At 40.7% G+C, this 15,179-nt stretch overlaps 1 protein-coding gene and 1 long non-coding RNA gene across 9 annotated transcripts in view; both read left to right on the plus strand.

Annotated features, from left to right (window-relative positions):
- Positions 1 to 1,736: 1,736 nt before the first annotated feature.
- On the plus strand, positions 1,737 to 3,954 carry LOC103472343 (uncharacterized). Its single transcript, XR_534837.1, has 3 exons — positions 1,737 to 1,855; positions 2,417 to 2,998; positions 3,120 to 3,954. It is a non-coding gene; the product is annotated as an uncharacterized LOC103472343 (long non-coding RNA).
- Positions 3,955 to 4,089: 135 nt separating this feature from the next.
- Positions 4,090 to 15,179, plus strand: part of kcnq4 (potassium voltage-gated channel subfamily Q member 4) — a 58,030-nt gene continuing 46,940 nt past the window's right edge. For 5 of the 8 annotated variants that reach the window (XM_008421933.2, XM_008421935.2, XM_008421936.2 and 2 more), the window contains exon 1: positions 6,570 to 7,792. In XM_008421933.2, the coding sequence (XP_008420155.1) occupies positions 7,491 to 7,792 (302 nt within the window). In that variant the 5' untranslated portion in view covers positions 6,570 to 7,490. Of the gene's footprint in view, positions 6,191 to 6,567; positions 7,793 to 15,179 lie in introns of those variants that run through there. The other 3 variants (XM_008421934.2, XM_017307552.1, XM_008421942.2) reach the window with 3 other exon arrangements.

Consider the following 15,179-nt stretch of genomic DNA (forward strand, 5'->3'; position numbering starts at 1 on the left):
CACTTCTTCCTAAACACACAAGGTGTTTTTATTGAGCACGTTGCTGAAGGAACATTACTGCATCTGCTCACGTTCCCCAAAACCAATCCAGCCTATATGAACAGCACTAATCTTATTATTACCGGAGTAGGTGAAAAGTTTGATGTGGCCCATTAGAGTCACGGGTTATTATGCTGCGGGCTGCTTAGCTTTTCTGAGATCAGACTGCATTCTTTATTCGACCTAAATCTTAAAAGGAAGAGGTAATTATGATCTCACAGGAAATTAGGCAGGCAGAGATGAAGGAGGCTCATAACGCTCTACTTTGCTCATTTAAAAGTGTCGTTGTCAGCATGGGCTCAGTACTGAAAACCAAAGTTTAAAAAGGACGAGCATCGCAGTGCAGAACTTTGTTCCTGCTGCTTAGATGCGCCTTTAGCTGTGCTGATTTCCGGTTAAAGCGTTTGTCAAACTGGGAGGCCCTTTCCTAATCGACTTAAATCGCTGAACAATAACAGCATTAATGAGTGCAGACTCAGGCTCGGCTCTTTATAATAAGAAGAACGCGGATTGTGAGAACATTTGTGCTTAAGTCAAGCGTGAAAGGGATTGTCTGGTGGTATTTTCCTTGGCTTGCCCACCTGGTCAGATCAAGGCAGCTTTGGCCATATGACCTGGTTGCTGAACGCTCTGGCTGTGGTTTAGACCTTGTGATTGGGCCTCCACACCAGCTGGTCTCTCCCTGAGCTTTGAAAATAATAATTAAAAAAAATCATAACAGGAGTGAACTTTTCCTCAGGTGGTCTTTTGTGCTTGTTCCTCTGAAACAGCAAGAGGATTGCTTTTAGTCATCATCATCAAACTGAAAACTTTTCCAGGTTCCTGGAATTTCAGGACACAAGGGCAGTTTAATTGTTTCATTTAGCCCTGAATTTACCCTTTTGCTCCTTTGAAGGAGGAAAACTTCAGGGCCGGACAGCATCTGCTGCTGTCGATACATCCTGTGCAGAACTCGAAAACAAACAAACAGAAAACACATTAGAAAATACAACTTTCACAGAACCTAAATCTCTTATGTGTTAGTTTTTTTTTTTTTAAAACCATAACTAAAAAAAAACTGTGTACCAGGAAATGAACATGAGGATTGAATATGATCATGATCCCCTCTTACCCATTCAAACTAACTGGAAGCAAAGGGGAAATGTCTGAAGCTTTTTGAATATAATATTGTAAGAAAATTGCATGCGTGGCAACATGTTGGTTGTTTCGGAACCCACCTCCAACTTGATTCTTTGAAAAATATATGCAATTTATGTCTTGCATAAACATAGACCAAGATTAACAGCTAATTTCTTACAACTCAGACGTAAACGACACTTAACCTTATCTGATTCCATTATTCAGCAAGTGTTAGGATCCTGAGTTGTTTTGAGGCTTATTTGTTATTTTGTATTAATTAGTCTCTTTCTTTGATCAGTCTTGTTTCTAAATTATTTTTAGTTCAGTCCTTCTTAGTGATTCTAGTTCATTTCTCGTCTCTAGCTGTTCTTTGCTACTCTAGTTTAATTATGTTTCTTGGGTCTAATTATTCTTTATTATTAGATTTATCTTCCCAGTCCTCTGTTTCCTCTCCCTCACCCCCTGTACCATTTTCTCTCTCTCTCTCTCCTCACACCTGCAAGCAATTAGCCAATCAGCCCAGGTCTGTTGTTCCACATTCAGTCTCCCAGTACTTGAGCTCTTCTGCTCCTCTCACTCTTTGCTGGTTCCTCCTGTTTAAAACACCTTGTGCCCTGTTATTTCCCCCCTGTGTTCCCTGCTGGTTTTTTCCATGGATTTATGGTTTTTGTTCTGCTCTGTCTCCCTGTGGGTTTTTGTAAGTTTTTAACATCTTTTTTTTTTCATTACAACTCTCAACATGATCCCAGCTCCTGTCTGCATTTTGGTCCATCCACAAACTCACACATTCATGACAGAGAGTGGTTAGAAAAAAGAAGAAGAAGAAAAAAAAGCATTTTAGAATAAATTTTAAATTGTTGGGAAGCTATGTTCAACATTTCTACTGAGGTCAAATTACATACAGGTAGATCCTTTTTTACTAAATAGGTGACCTCTGATGGCATCGGGACTTTATTTTAGGGGTCGAAATTCCTAAAATAAAATGTTTGCAGGTGACTTTTTAAAACGTTTTATTTGTACAACAATTCCGAAACTCGAGTTTTAATTTTTTTTCCACTTCACAACCTGCACTACTTTTATCAGCATAAAATTCTTTATAAGTATATGGAAACATTTTCAAAGCATGTAGGTTAGTACGTCAGTGTGTCCAGACAGCGGTACAGTTATCCAACATTTGTTTTGCTTCCTGTTTTTTTTTCCCAGTCTAATTATAGCTGTAAGTTTTTATTTTTTATTTTTTACTATTTTATTTTCACAGATGGAAACAACTGAGCGTTTATTGTACAATTTCCCCGACGGTTGAAAATGTTAGCCAGAAAATATTCCTGTGTGGCCCTGTGGAGACTAAACCATCATTCTGGTAGTAAGTACAAATGAGCTTTTGACTGGCCATGAATGGGTCAGTGAGTGGGACCTCTGGTCAAACAAGCCGTCATTTCCTGACTCGGTCTGCGTGTCTTACATATTCATGCTTCTGGGACGGCAGATTGCCGGACTGAACGGCAGAGTGAGACGGTTTTAGTTTTCTGCAGAGTGAGCAGTTCGCCCCGGGTTTCCGTCCCCAAACAACGTCATTTTGATCCCTCTGAAGACTCTAATCAGACTTTATCACAACATTCACACCACACAACAAACACAGCATCAACAACTCATCTGCCCCGTCCCATACTCCTCCTTTTCCCCGAGCCGCTGCGGATCCGTGTTAGAGACGTCTGAAGCATGAAAGACGGAGACGGAGGAGAGAAAAGATTAAACGAAGACAAACAAGAACTGCGGTCTGGGAAAGATATTAACAGAGTGCGCAACGGAAGTAAAAGGGTCGAGGCTGGGGGCCGGTGGGGTGAGTTTGTGTTGTGCTGTGTGTAAGACGCACAGCTGATATGAGTATTTTTAAGTTCTCATAGAATCCATGACAGGCTGTAAACCTCACAGCTTACAGGAACCGTTTTCCTTCACACCAGGCTCCTGATGACCTCTCAGGGAAAACCTCAACCTCTGGTGGATGAGCACGAAACGCTGAGAAATCGACCAAGAGAAGAAGAGTTTAGGATGCTCTAACTTAAGGAAGGTCAGATGAAGGGGACTACAAACAGTCCCCTCCATGTGAATCGGCCTCTAAAGACGTTCAAAAACTTTATAACTAAATTCATAACTTTTTGCTATGATCTTGTTTTTTTTACTCTGTTGAAAATGAAATAAAGAGCACCCAAGAGGTACTTTTGCCCCCCATTGCTACAAGATAAAATGTGTCTAAAGCTGCAAAAACATACTTATAAATATGAGCTAAGTTAGTTTTATTTTAGGAAGGAGTGAAATTACACAAAAATATGTCTGTTTTTATATTTTAAAACAAATTGATCAAATTTTTACACAGGAAAAAAAAAGTACATAGGTTGCTATCCTGAATCCTGTTCAAGCCTTATGAAGCAGCTTGTTTTGCACTAAAGTGTCTGCATTAACACAGCTGTGCAGCTGTCAGCAGGTGATTCAATTTCCAAGGCAACAACTTAATCAGTCACTAGTGAAGTTAGCCTAAGATTAGTGATGTGTTATGTAAGAGCACTCAGGCGCATAATGTCTAGATTTTCTACTTGTGAAACACTCCGGCTGCATTCCCATGCGCCGTTCCAGGGACTCCATGTTCCATAAGCTGGTGGTATGGAATAAGATGAACGCATGGAGCAGGGAGGAGAGTTTCCCTGTTTAGTACTGGCTGGAAAATAAGGATTTCAGGAAAGAGGGCAAAAATGTTTATTGTTTTTGAGCTAAAGGAAATTAATTTATTCTAAACTATTTTGTGAAAATATTAGTTTTCCTTGAGCATTTTTACATTTTGCCACATCACAACAACACACTTGAATTCTTTTTATTTAGCCTTTATTTGACAGAAAATATTATTTAAAAAAAATTATTATAAAGTATGTGAAACATGTGCTTCGTAGTGCTTTGCAGAACCCAATTACAGCTGTTGCACGTTTGTCTCTACCAGTTTTAAGAAAACATTTGGCCTATTTATCCTCAAAAGCAGCTCAGGCTCAGTCAGACTGGATGGAGAGCATCATAAGAATCGAGCCTTGCCACAAATTCTCAATTGGATTTGCATCTGGGCTTTGACTGGACCATTGTAACATGGTTTTCTCCCATTTAGCATGAGGCTGCAAGCTGCTTCTTGCCCTTTCCTGGCCTGTCAGTGTAAGTGAGCTGTCATACTATTTCTGTTTTCACATGACAAATTGTGCTTTTACAGATTTTTAGAACATGGTTATGTGACTTTGTCCTGCGTTGAACTTCTAGACAACTTTATCTCTGTCCTCTTTGCTGTGTCTTGGTCTTCATGATGCTGTTTGTTTCCTTTCAGACCTCTGAGTGTTAGGATCTCGGGATGTTTTGGGTTTTATTATTTATGTGTGTGTGTTTCTGTTTTTTGATTAGGTCAGTAGTGTTTCTGTTTCACCCTAGTTCAGTTAACTTTTGTTTCCTTATATGCCTGGTTATTAGCAATACATTCATTTTCCTAGTTACCCAGTTTGTGTGCTCTCCCTCACCCCATGTGTCATTTTCTCTCTCTTTCTCTCCTCACACTTGCAACCCGTTTCTAATTAGCTATCTGTTCCTTGTTCAGTAACCAAATATACAACTCATTCTCAGTCACCCCTTGCTGGCTCCTCATATCAAATCCCATTGTTTTCCCTCTTATCTCCCCGTCATTTCCCCTAAGCTTCCCTGTTGTCTTCGGTTTCTGGATTCCTGTTTTTTTGCTCTGACTCGGCTCCCTCTTTCCCCCGTGATTTTTGTACGTTTTGTTCATCATTTCCCCGTCTTTCATCATCAATTCCCCGTTTCTGCCGCTCCTGCATCTGGGTCCTACTTCAAGCAACACGCCATGACACTGAGGTTTTCACAGGTCAGCTGAATTTATCATAGATTACAAACTGATGGACTCTGTATTATTTTTTTTTTCTATCGCCGTAAACGGTGCTAAGAAAAAAAACGCAAAAATATTTCCGATTTTTAGTTGTCTAAACATTCTTTGTTTTTATAAGGAATTAAGTTAACAACAGAAAACACAAAGAATCTTTTTTTTTTTGGTTAGTGATTGAGAGGTTGTGGCCAACAGGGTGTTGGGTAGTCACCTCTCCATGCATTCTTCAGAGGCCCTGAGACAGGTGATCCTGCTGCGGGACACTGAGCTCCGTATACCATCACGTTTGTGTCATAACCACAAGTCCCTGTGTGTGTCACGGTCATAGATTTAGAAAAGCGGTGTGTGTTGAGGATGAGGTACAGACTGTCGGTGTCGCTGTGTCCCTCAGCACCTGTTTCTACTGTTTCAAGCGGCTGTAGCCATGGATCCAGCCCCCTTCTAACAATAAACACGAGTGACATTTAGATTTCAGGGGAAAACAACCCCACCGTTTGACAACTTGAGCACATGGTCGTCTGAAACGCTTTAAGGTGCATCTCAGTAAGTTGCATCATAATCGGCATCATCAAAAAGTTGATTTTTCGTAGTTCAATTCATAAAGTTAATTCATGTATCTTTATATTACTTCTAATGACTGTAGTTTACAGCCAATGAAAACAAATAATTCAGCTCTCTCATAAAGTGAATTTTAAAAAACATTATTTAATACAAAAGAGTAATTTGATGGCGCTCACCATCATGGAGAAAGTTGCAGTTGTCCAGCAGACAGTCACTGACACCCTCCACATGGAGGATAAGCAACAAACAGCATTGCTAACGGAGCTGACCAATCACAAAATGCTGTATTAAAAAAGTTTAGTGGGAAGAAAAAGTGTAGTAGAAAAAACCCCCACGAGGAGCAGGGGTGACAATAGCTTTGAGAAGACCGTCAAACAAGGCTTATTCAGCTGGACTCGGTCATTTATAGAGCCAAACATCTCGTCACGGGCTACAAACGTAGCATTCCTCGAGTGAAGCCGTGTCTTAATCAGAAACAAAGACAGAAGCATCTAACCTGGGATAAGGAGAGAAAGAACTGGGCTGCTGCCTACCGGTCCAAAGTCCAAGGTAATGTTTGCAACTCTTGCGTAATTTTCTACTTGTCTGAGAAACTGAATTTTAGGTTTTCCTTCCACTCAACTTTCCATGACTATGCTCTGTGAGCAGACAGTGTCATTAGCAATGACTGCGTGTGGATTAACATATCTGTGCATGGAGTCACTGACACCTCTGGATGACAGTCAAGTGAACAGTTGTTCCCATGATTGCGTTCATTAGCTGCAATTAGGAAAACTGACAGAAATAAACATTTAATATATAAAACTCTGTGCGTGTGCAATTAATGTATATTATATACTGATTATTTTTTTGTTTTTATGGAACACATCTTCCATTCCATTGGGGTGCTTTTGTATTTTGTAAGATCGGATTACAACATAAACTGCTAAATCGGAGGCTTATGTGCATTGCTATCATCCAACTTTGAGCACAGTTCATCTCCCTAAACGACGGATTTGTAAGTGCTGTCTCATTCGTCCCGCAGCTGTGCAGCTCTCCATCCCGACGCGCCGACTTCATCTCCACCTCTTCAGTTTCTCCCCACACAGCAGAGTCACCAAATAGAGACCAGCTTCTCCCACCAGGCTTCAGACATCTTTTTCTGAACCTCTCTTTGGAGTTGTGTTTTTTTTTTCTTTCTTTCTTTCTCAGATGCAGTTTCTTGTCATCACCCTGATGTGTCTGACTCCTGCGCGCTCCACCCCGCCTGCCGGAGCGGAGGAGCGCTGGACCGGAGGGGCGCACCAGGAGGAGAGCTGATGTGGCGCGGCAACGACAGAAACAACAGCTAAGAGTAAACTCAATTACAGCAGCCTTTATTCACGGAAATGACTTTAGACGACGCGGAGCAAGTGCACTGCTGTCACGCTCGCTCGTTGCGTTGAACGAAAGCTGTACGCGTTGCTTGACTCGACTGTTTGCGCGCTGCTTTCAAAGTGATGCCAGGTCGTTTTTGCAGTGTTATTGGAGTTGATGCATGTGTGATCACCTCTCTGCACCCCGCTGAGCTGACTCTTACACCTGACTCTGAGCAATGGTCACTGAGGGTCACGTTTCAGCGCGACGCACTAATCAATCTATTGCGCTTTCTGGCTTTTACGACCGTGTCTTGATTTACAGATAACTTTTGAAGCTTGACCCGAGCTGCCGAGACCGCAAAAAAAAGCAAACCAGAAGGTATGGTTTCAGCCTGCACGGCGAGGCTTGTGGGACTTTACAAGTTGTAGTCCACTTTGAGGCAAAGATCCAGAGCATGAGCCAGTGAGAGGTGACAGGAGAAACAGTCGTGACAGAAAAAAAAGAAGAAAAAATGCTCGGAAGTCCATCCAACAACGGCGGCCTCAGAATGCTCGCTCCCCCGGCGCCGAACGACGACAGGCGGGTAGAGTTCGTGGCGCTCACCGCCGTCCAGACCGAGCGGAGCGAGCCGTCCACCCCGGAGCGCGGACACCCGTCTCACCGCACGGGGCTCCTGGGCACCCCGCTGCCCGGACCGCCCGGACCCCGAGCCAACGCATCCGCTTCAAGTAAGCGCTTCAGAAAGTTGCAAAACTACCTTTACAACGTGCTGGAGAGACCGAGAGGATGGGCATTCATCTATCATGCGTTCATGTGAGTATTACTCTTATCCGTGGCATTACGATTAAACTTATAATGCAACTTTTAGAAACTTGGAAAAAAGTTTTTCAAAAGTCACCTGTTTTTTTTTTTTTTTAATTGGACTTCCCAATCCAGCTTTTTGATACAGAACAACTATTTGATAAATTTTCCAATTAGGTCTCCTGAGTTGCCTATGCTGCAATTAAGTCTCATACTCCATACATCAACTCCACATGGGGTCTACTGTTCAATTTTCCCCTTGTCTCTGTCTTAGTAAATTAGGAGAACAACTTTGGGTATTTAATTTAATTTATCTAAACCCACAGGAGGAGCAGGTTTTGAGTCAAACTCCACTTTGTCTTTATTTTCCAACTTGGTTATGTTGATGTGAAGGATTTTCTCGAAAGACGTTTTGATGAAACTAGAAAATATAAAATGTGAGAGGGTAGGTGATTGAAACGTCTTTTTTTGTGACTTTTGAGAACTTCTCTCTCAATTTCATGTGGATTTATTACAGGAAGGGAGAAAAAGGTTGAACAATTTTCACACTTTAACAAAACACATAACTTGAGGAGCTTCTCAACATCCGGGAGCATACAGTTAGGATTCTGACGTACCCACACGCCAAATACACTGTAATTTATGTAACTTGTAAACTGTAGGAAAGTTTGAGCTCATGGGTACGAAGGACCGGTCTTCTTCATTGCATTTTGAGATTAATATGTGTATTATCAGTCACTTTTTAAAATCCAGATACTGCATTTATGCCAGATTTTTTTTTTTACTTGTAATCTTATTAGAAACGAAACAGGTATTGTTGTGTGACTTATGGAGGTATTTGCTAAAAGTTCACTCTGCGCACATCAAAGTGTCTCAATATCTTTCAACATCTTCTCAAGTGAAGCCCTGGACTGTTTTGCCTACAAGCAGCTGCCTTCCAGCTGTTTCTGCTGCTGGAACATGATGGACGGAGCGTTATGTGTGGGAGCTCCTTGGACGGGGTCGTGCTTTGCATGTCATTGTTTATACAAGTACAGCTGTCTGCCTGCCAATGCCATCATGTGCTTGTTGCAGAGGGAAATCCCACTGCAGGGCTGTGACTCTTGCATGTGTTCTCACCGTCTACTGCCCGCACATTTGTGAGAGCAGAAACCTCCTTTTAGCTTATTTTGAGCTTACATGACAATACCTGGTATCGGTTTCAGCAGTTTCCCTTTGAATTTTCAGGCTCCTTTGGGGGGATTTTGTGCCCACATGAAGTAATGGACAATTGTGAAGTGGCGAGAAAACGATGCATGCTTTGAGAAGTCACCTAAATACTAAGCGGAGTCCAAGGAAGCCAGCAGACAGGTCAGGGATAGGGTTGAGGGGAGATTTGAAGAATGGTTAGGTCATAAATCACCTGTTCAAACCTTTATGTGATAGTAGGAAGAATATGAGCTGCAAATTTACAAAACATGACCATCTAAATAAACTAAAGGACAACCACGAGTCCCTTGGTAACTCTGGAGGAACTGTAGAGAATCTATTACTTGTGCAGTCCAGTCCTCAATTCTGGCCTTTTTGGAAGTCAGAGAAAGTTTTTTTCTCAGTTTGCCATAGTTAAAGTAAGAGACACAGGAAAACATGTGGAAAAAGGTGTGCTGATCAAACAAGACCAAATTTTAGCTTTTAGGAATACAAACAAAATGCCATGATTAGCAGGAAACTAACGCTCCACATCATGCTGAAAACTGTGGTTGCTTCTTTAGCTGGGACATGATAACTGTTTAAAGTTTAGTAGAGGGCAGATTGAAAATAACATCAACAAAACAGACAAATTCAGTTTGTTTGAAGCTGGTAGAGACGTAACCCAAAAGACTAGAACCTGTAATTTCAGTGACATGTGGTCCAACAAAGTGTTGACTCCAGGAGGCAAAACACAAATGCACACCACACCTTTCAGTTTTATTAAAAAAAAAAACAACTTTAAAAACTTTAACTAGCTATTCACTATATTGCCTACTTCGTGTTTTTCACACAAAGTCCCACTAAATTAGATTAAAATGTATCTGTATTTTAATGTGAAAAAGTAAAGATGCTCATATACACTTCACTGGAAAAAATTGAGACAGCCGCAAAATGATCAGTTTCTCTGATTTAACCTTTTACAGGTAAATGTTTGAGTAAAATGAACATCGTTATTTTGTTCTCTGAACTACTGACATCATGTCTCCGAAATTCTGAGCAAAAATTTAGCATTTATTTGCAGAAAATGATGCAGTGCTTTCAGACCTCGAATAACGCAAAGAAAACAAGTTCATGTTCATTTAGAAACAACAATACTAATGTTTTAACTCAGGAAGAGTTCAGAGATCAATATTTGGTGGGATAACCAGGAGGTTTACATTGTGGTTCAGTGCAGTGGTCTCTCTCTTCATTGTTTCCAGAGCTGTGTGTGTGTATATATATATTTTTTCAGAGTTTTTTGATTATGATTTGTGGGTTTTTCATGATAGTTGCCTGTGACATTTTCCAATCAAACGTTGGATTTGATAACAACTGTTGTTGTTCCTCCATTAAGGAGGCTCGTGGAGGTGCCCGTATCGTGTTTCAGATGCCGCGGGCTCACAAGTGAAGCTTAACTCATCTTGGGAAGAGAAGTTCTCCTGTGACGACCTGCTTCGTGTTGGTGTCTTAACCGACTCCATCACGCACATACACACACACACACGCACACGCACACACACACACACACACACACACACACACACACACACACACACACACACACACACACACACATCCTGAGATCGAAATGTAGCAGGATCTTTAAAGACCGCACCAAGACGTCCATTTTTGTTTGGTGCACATCTGTCTACCTGAGAGCGTTCTTCCCATGGTACCGCATCACTCCGAGCGCTGCATTTCTTTTGATTAATTACATGCTCACGGTAAGCGAGGAAAATACGGTGTACCGTGAAGTTCAATTAAAGGTACGTTGATCTGTTATAATTAAATTGAACCATACACTGCTGTGTTGGGTGCTGTGCCAACTTCAGTTGATCCTTTAATTAGTCCTACATTGTAGCAGGGGACCCTGGAACAGATGTGTTGCTTCTTCAGAGCCTCTCATCGCAGAGGTTTGTGGGAGTTTTTGTGGAAAAAAAAAATGGGGTAAAGAGCCTCTCTTCTTATCTAACTGAGCTGATCATAGTACGCCATGTATCTGGAAAACTTTTGCACCCTCCCTTCTAAACATTTCCCTTTACATCATTTTAAATATCTGCATCTCTCATGTGTGCAAAGCTTTTTTTTTTCTCTAAGTGTCAGCCTTATGCTCATTCAGAGCTGGCACAAAGTGTATCCTCCTTAAAATCCTCCGTCTCCCACACCTACTGAACTCATATTGCCTGCCAAGCACAGAGGAGGGATTAAAAGGCAGAAACCTGCAAAAAACACAATGGAGTTACCGGAAATTTCTGTGAAAGGCATCCTGGTGCAAGGAATCTCTTTGCGTATGAACCTGATTGAACCCAATCAAACTGATAGGGGTTTGATTCAAGTGGTGCTTTTACCATCTGAAATGTTAAGTCCCACTTGTGTTGTTATGGTTCTTTGAGTCATTCACAGCAAATACTCATCATAACCTCTTTAAATCCATTTGCTCCGTATGCAGGATTAGCTTAATTCTATTTACATCCCACCAAGATTGTTTTGGTTAAAGTTTGGCTTACAGATGTTTAATCTCTATCAGTTCATAACTGTTCATTATCAGTTCATTATTTTATTATTCTTACATTTTTTATGACCTGTTCACACGGGATAAGCATTATCTGGGGAGTCAATGTAATAAATAAATAAATTACTGTGTCTGTTTTTTTTTTTATGTGGTGCTTTTGCACAGGATAACCAAACCTGAGATTTTGCTGAAATTTACTGACGTCTCCCGGATACAATGTTGACACACTGCTTTTTTCTAAGCAGCTATAGATAAGCTAACTTTAGTAAAGCAAGCTTTTCTCCACTGGTTTATCTCTAAAATTAATAGTCCATCTATGTCATTTTTTCTATATCATCACACATATTAAATACTGTAATATTTCTGGACAGTTGTTGCATCAGATTTTCTTGGAATGGGAGTCATACGTGGGTTGTATGCGCCGTTATTCTTGTAGAGGTTGAACGTGACACATGAGCCTGCCAGAGGGCCAAAAACATCCAGACAAGGCTCAGCTACAGTGCTTCCCCTCACCTCTGACCTTCCACCCTTTTCCACCATTGGGGGTGCCACGTATAGATGTTCACACGAGGCCATCTGTTTTGGCCACATTATTTCATCCCAGTGGAGGGTTTTCCAGGGTCGCGGGTCTCCAGTGTAGAATCCTGCTGCTGATCCGCGATCAGGCCTTTGCAGCGCTGCACGGAGCCAACTAAACCCAGGCCTGCTGATGTCCGAGACCGCATGTCATGTCTTGGTCTTGGCCTTGGCTGGGTGAACCGCTGTGGCGTCTGGCCGAGTGCAACATTCCACTGGACTTCAGCCTGAAAATACAGTGAAAAGTACACAAGAGAGGACAGGGAAGTGATTAAAGGCCGAGCGCTGGCCAGTCAGAGAGATTGATTGGTTCGGAGGAGGGTGAAGATTTACTGGCCCTCCATTATTGATGTCTAATTGAGGAGGAGCACAGACGTGGTATAAGATTTTAATGCGAGGGTTTAGCAATGATCTTGTGCAGCTTCATCAGCATGAGTGGAATAGGAAGATATTTCTTGTTCTTCTTTTATAAGGCACTTTAAGAAGAAATCTTGAGAACACATGGCTGATTTATCATTTCAAATATCTCTCCACTATCGGAATCATTTTCCTGGCAGCAACTTAGATAAGGTGTTAAAAGATTATTATTTTTTAGTTACTTAAGAGAGCATTAATTAACACTGAAACATTTTTGATATGCTATAAATGGTTGTAACATGGCAATAAAAATATTTCACTTGGTTACACATGGTGTTTGGGTTTCTGATAGTTTAATAGTTCTGATCCCTCCAGCACATCTTTGAAAAATCTACCTTTAGTTTTAGTGATGTATGAATGCCTTCGCACACATTTGATACATGTATTGTTTAATCACCAGATAAGCAAGCAATAACCCAGTTTATTCACTTGAAACACCAATCAAGTGCTTTGTCTGTGCTGCTGAAGTTTCCTTCGCCTTGACAGGCAGGATGATTGAAACTGAACTAAAGTGATGACTTGCCATAAATCTGATTATTCTCAATCGCAGCTTTCTTCCATTGCATTTATCCAATAGAATTGAACTTGTTGTCGATTTTCAGTCTTGGGATTGTAGCCAATCTGTAGTTTGACAATGGAAAGCAGAGGAAGCGAACGACTGAATGCAGTCATTCAGTTTGTCTTGGCCACACTTCCAAATATTGAATTAATATTATTCGACTGGAGACTTTTCTTTTCGCAGTGGAGGACTGTTGTTTACAGGCATTACCGGTAAGCTTCATAGCGTTGAAATGGTGCTTCCTCAACAGCTGAGGGTCCAGACTCTGTGTACAAAGCAAAGCGTAGAACAGGGGGCTAGGTAAAACCCAACTGGGTAAAATAGAAAATATAGTCTGCATATGGCTTGTGGTTCAACATGGAAAGATTTGCATATGAAAATAGTCTGTGATTTAAAAAAAAAAAAAAATCTGGCAATGGACATTGCAGTCTCGTGGCTATCCGAGTTGTGGCTGACATTAAATACAGCTGCAGGTATTAATCAGTGCAATGCCTTGATTAGTTTTCGAACCGTCTTAAACCTTTAGAATCGGTTCAGGACTTACATGAACCGGCTTACATACTGTCCTGCAGACTTCTCGAACGGATTCAAAGAAATGGTAGATATTTCCTCACTTCTACCTTAAATGGGACAAACACACTTTTTTCATGAAAGGTGGACCCAAAGTCTCATTATCTATCAGCACAAAAATAAATAATGACAATGTCCGACTCTCGGCCGACCGCTTTCCAGTCTGCAGTGACAGTTTCCAGAGAACTGACGACGGTAATTCTTTATGTCCTTTCTGTTAACAGTGCTGTACACATAGAACCTCTCGGAAACTATTCTCCAAAGGTATATTGCCTTTTCATCTCTGAAATGAACAAACTAATTTAGCGCTGACAGCTTGCTTATTGAATGCCTTCTTGTGCAGTTTTCACTCTCTCTGAACCCGGTTTCAGACAGCTAATCTACTTTTTTTTTTTTTTTTTCTGGAATCACTGAAGCAGTCTGGTCTCCGTTTTGACCATGCCAAATAAAACCCTCTACAGTCAGACACCACCCTCTGGCTTCCTCCGAAAACTACTGACGCATTTGGTCTTAGCCCTGCTTTTTTTATTATTCATCATTTGAGTACTGCCAGAAAATAGCTTTTTGTTTTGTTGTTTGCCTTTTAGTCAGCGCACAAATGTGTTTTTATTGATGACTAAGTAGAAGGAGAACGAAAGGTGGGGCGCAGCGGAAAGTGGCGCCATAAAATTGCACGAGGAGAAAGCTACTCTGCACTTTGTGAGGGTTTTCCAGCCTTCTCGTGATGAGACGGTTGCTTGCTCTTCATTCACAGCTGCTGTTGTTTTGTTTTGTTTTTTTTCTCTGTCCACCTCAGCACATAGTACAAATTCTGCTTTATTCATATTATGTTGTGCGCTTTACCTTCATTCACTTTTTTTCTTCTACTGCTCCAAAGCAGGAGCGTCATCGCTCGGTTTCTGTCTAGTTCACTCGTCGTCTCCTCAAAGTTGGAAAACTTTTAAATCATTAAAGAAAAAAACTATCTTTAATCTTCTGAGGATTAGTGCTTTACAGTTGCTTTTCCATATCATGATGAGGATTTTGAATTTTGAAAATATCTCAAAACATAAACCAGTAAAAATGTCAATGCTTAGGTAATGATGCTGTCGTTTTCAAATCTTGATCACAAACACTAGTTCTTTTTCACGGAGCCACCTTCATGAGTAATTTGTAAAAATGCTTGAAAAAGTAATTATGGCCCTTAATATTTTGTCATGTTACAACTACAAATGTCGATTTTTCTCATGTATTTCATCTTTATCTGCTAGCCCTACATATATAGAGAAAAATATACATATTTTTTAATATGAATCTCAAAAAATGTTGAGCCACTTCTGTCCCCCTTTCAAAGATTTTCAAATTTTTCTTCACAACGAGAGCGCCAGCTGTCTAGAAAGTGTCAAACCTTATTCTTTGCTAAAATATGAACAAAATGTGGAAGATTTTATGTGTTTATATTCTTGAAGACATACTTAAAGGTGGAAAAAATGCTAAATTGTCTTCTTTTTTTAACATCACAACAACCTGGATTTTTAGCTTGGCTTGTTGACTTTTTATATCCACCATATTTTGCT

Source organism: Poecilia reticulata, linkage group LG11 (assembly GCF_000633615.1).
Source record: "Poecilia reticulata strain Guanapo linkage group LG11, Guppy_female_1.0+MT, whole genome shotgun sequence".
In the NCBI taxonomy this organism is placed as follows: Eukaryota; Metazoa; Chordata; class Actinopteri; order Cyprinodontiformes; family Poeciliidae; genus Poecilia; species Poecilia reticulata.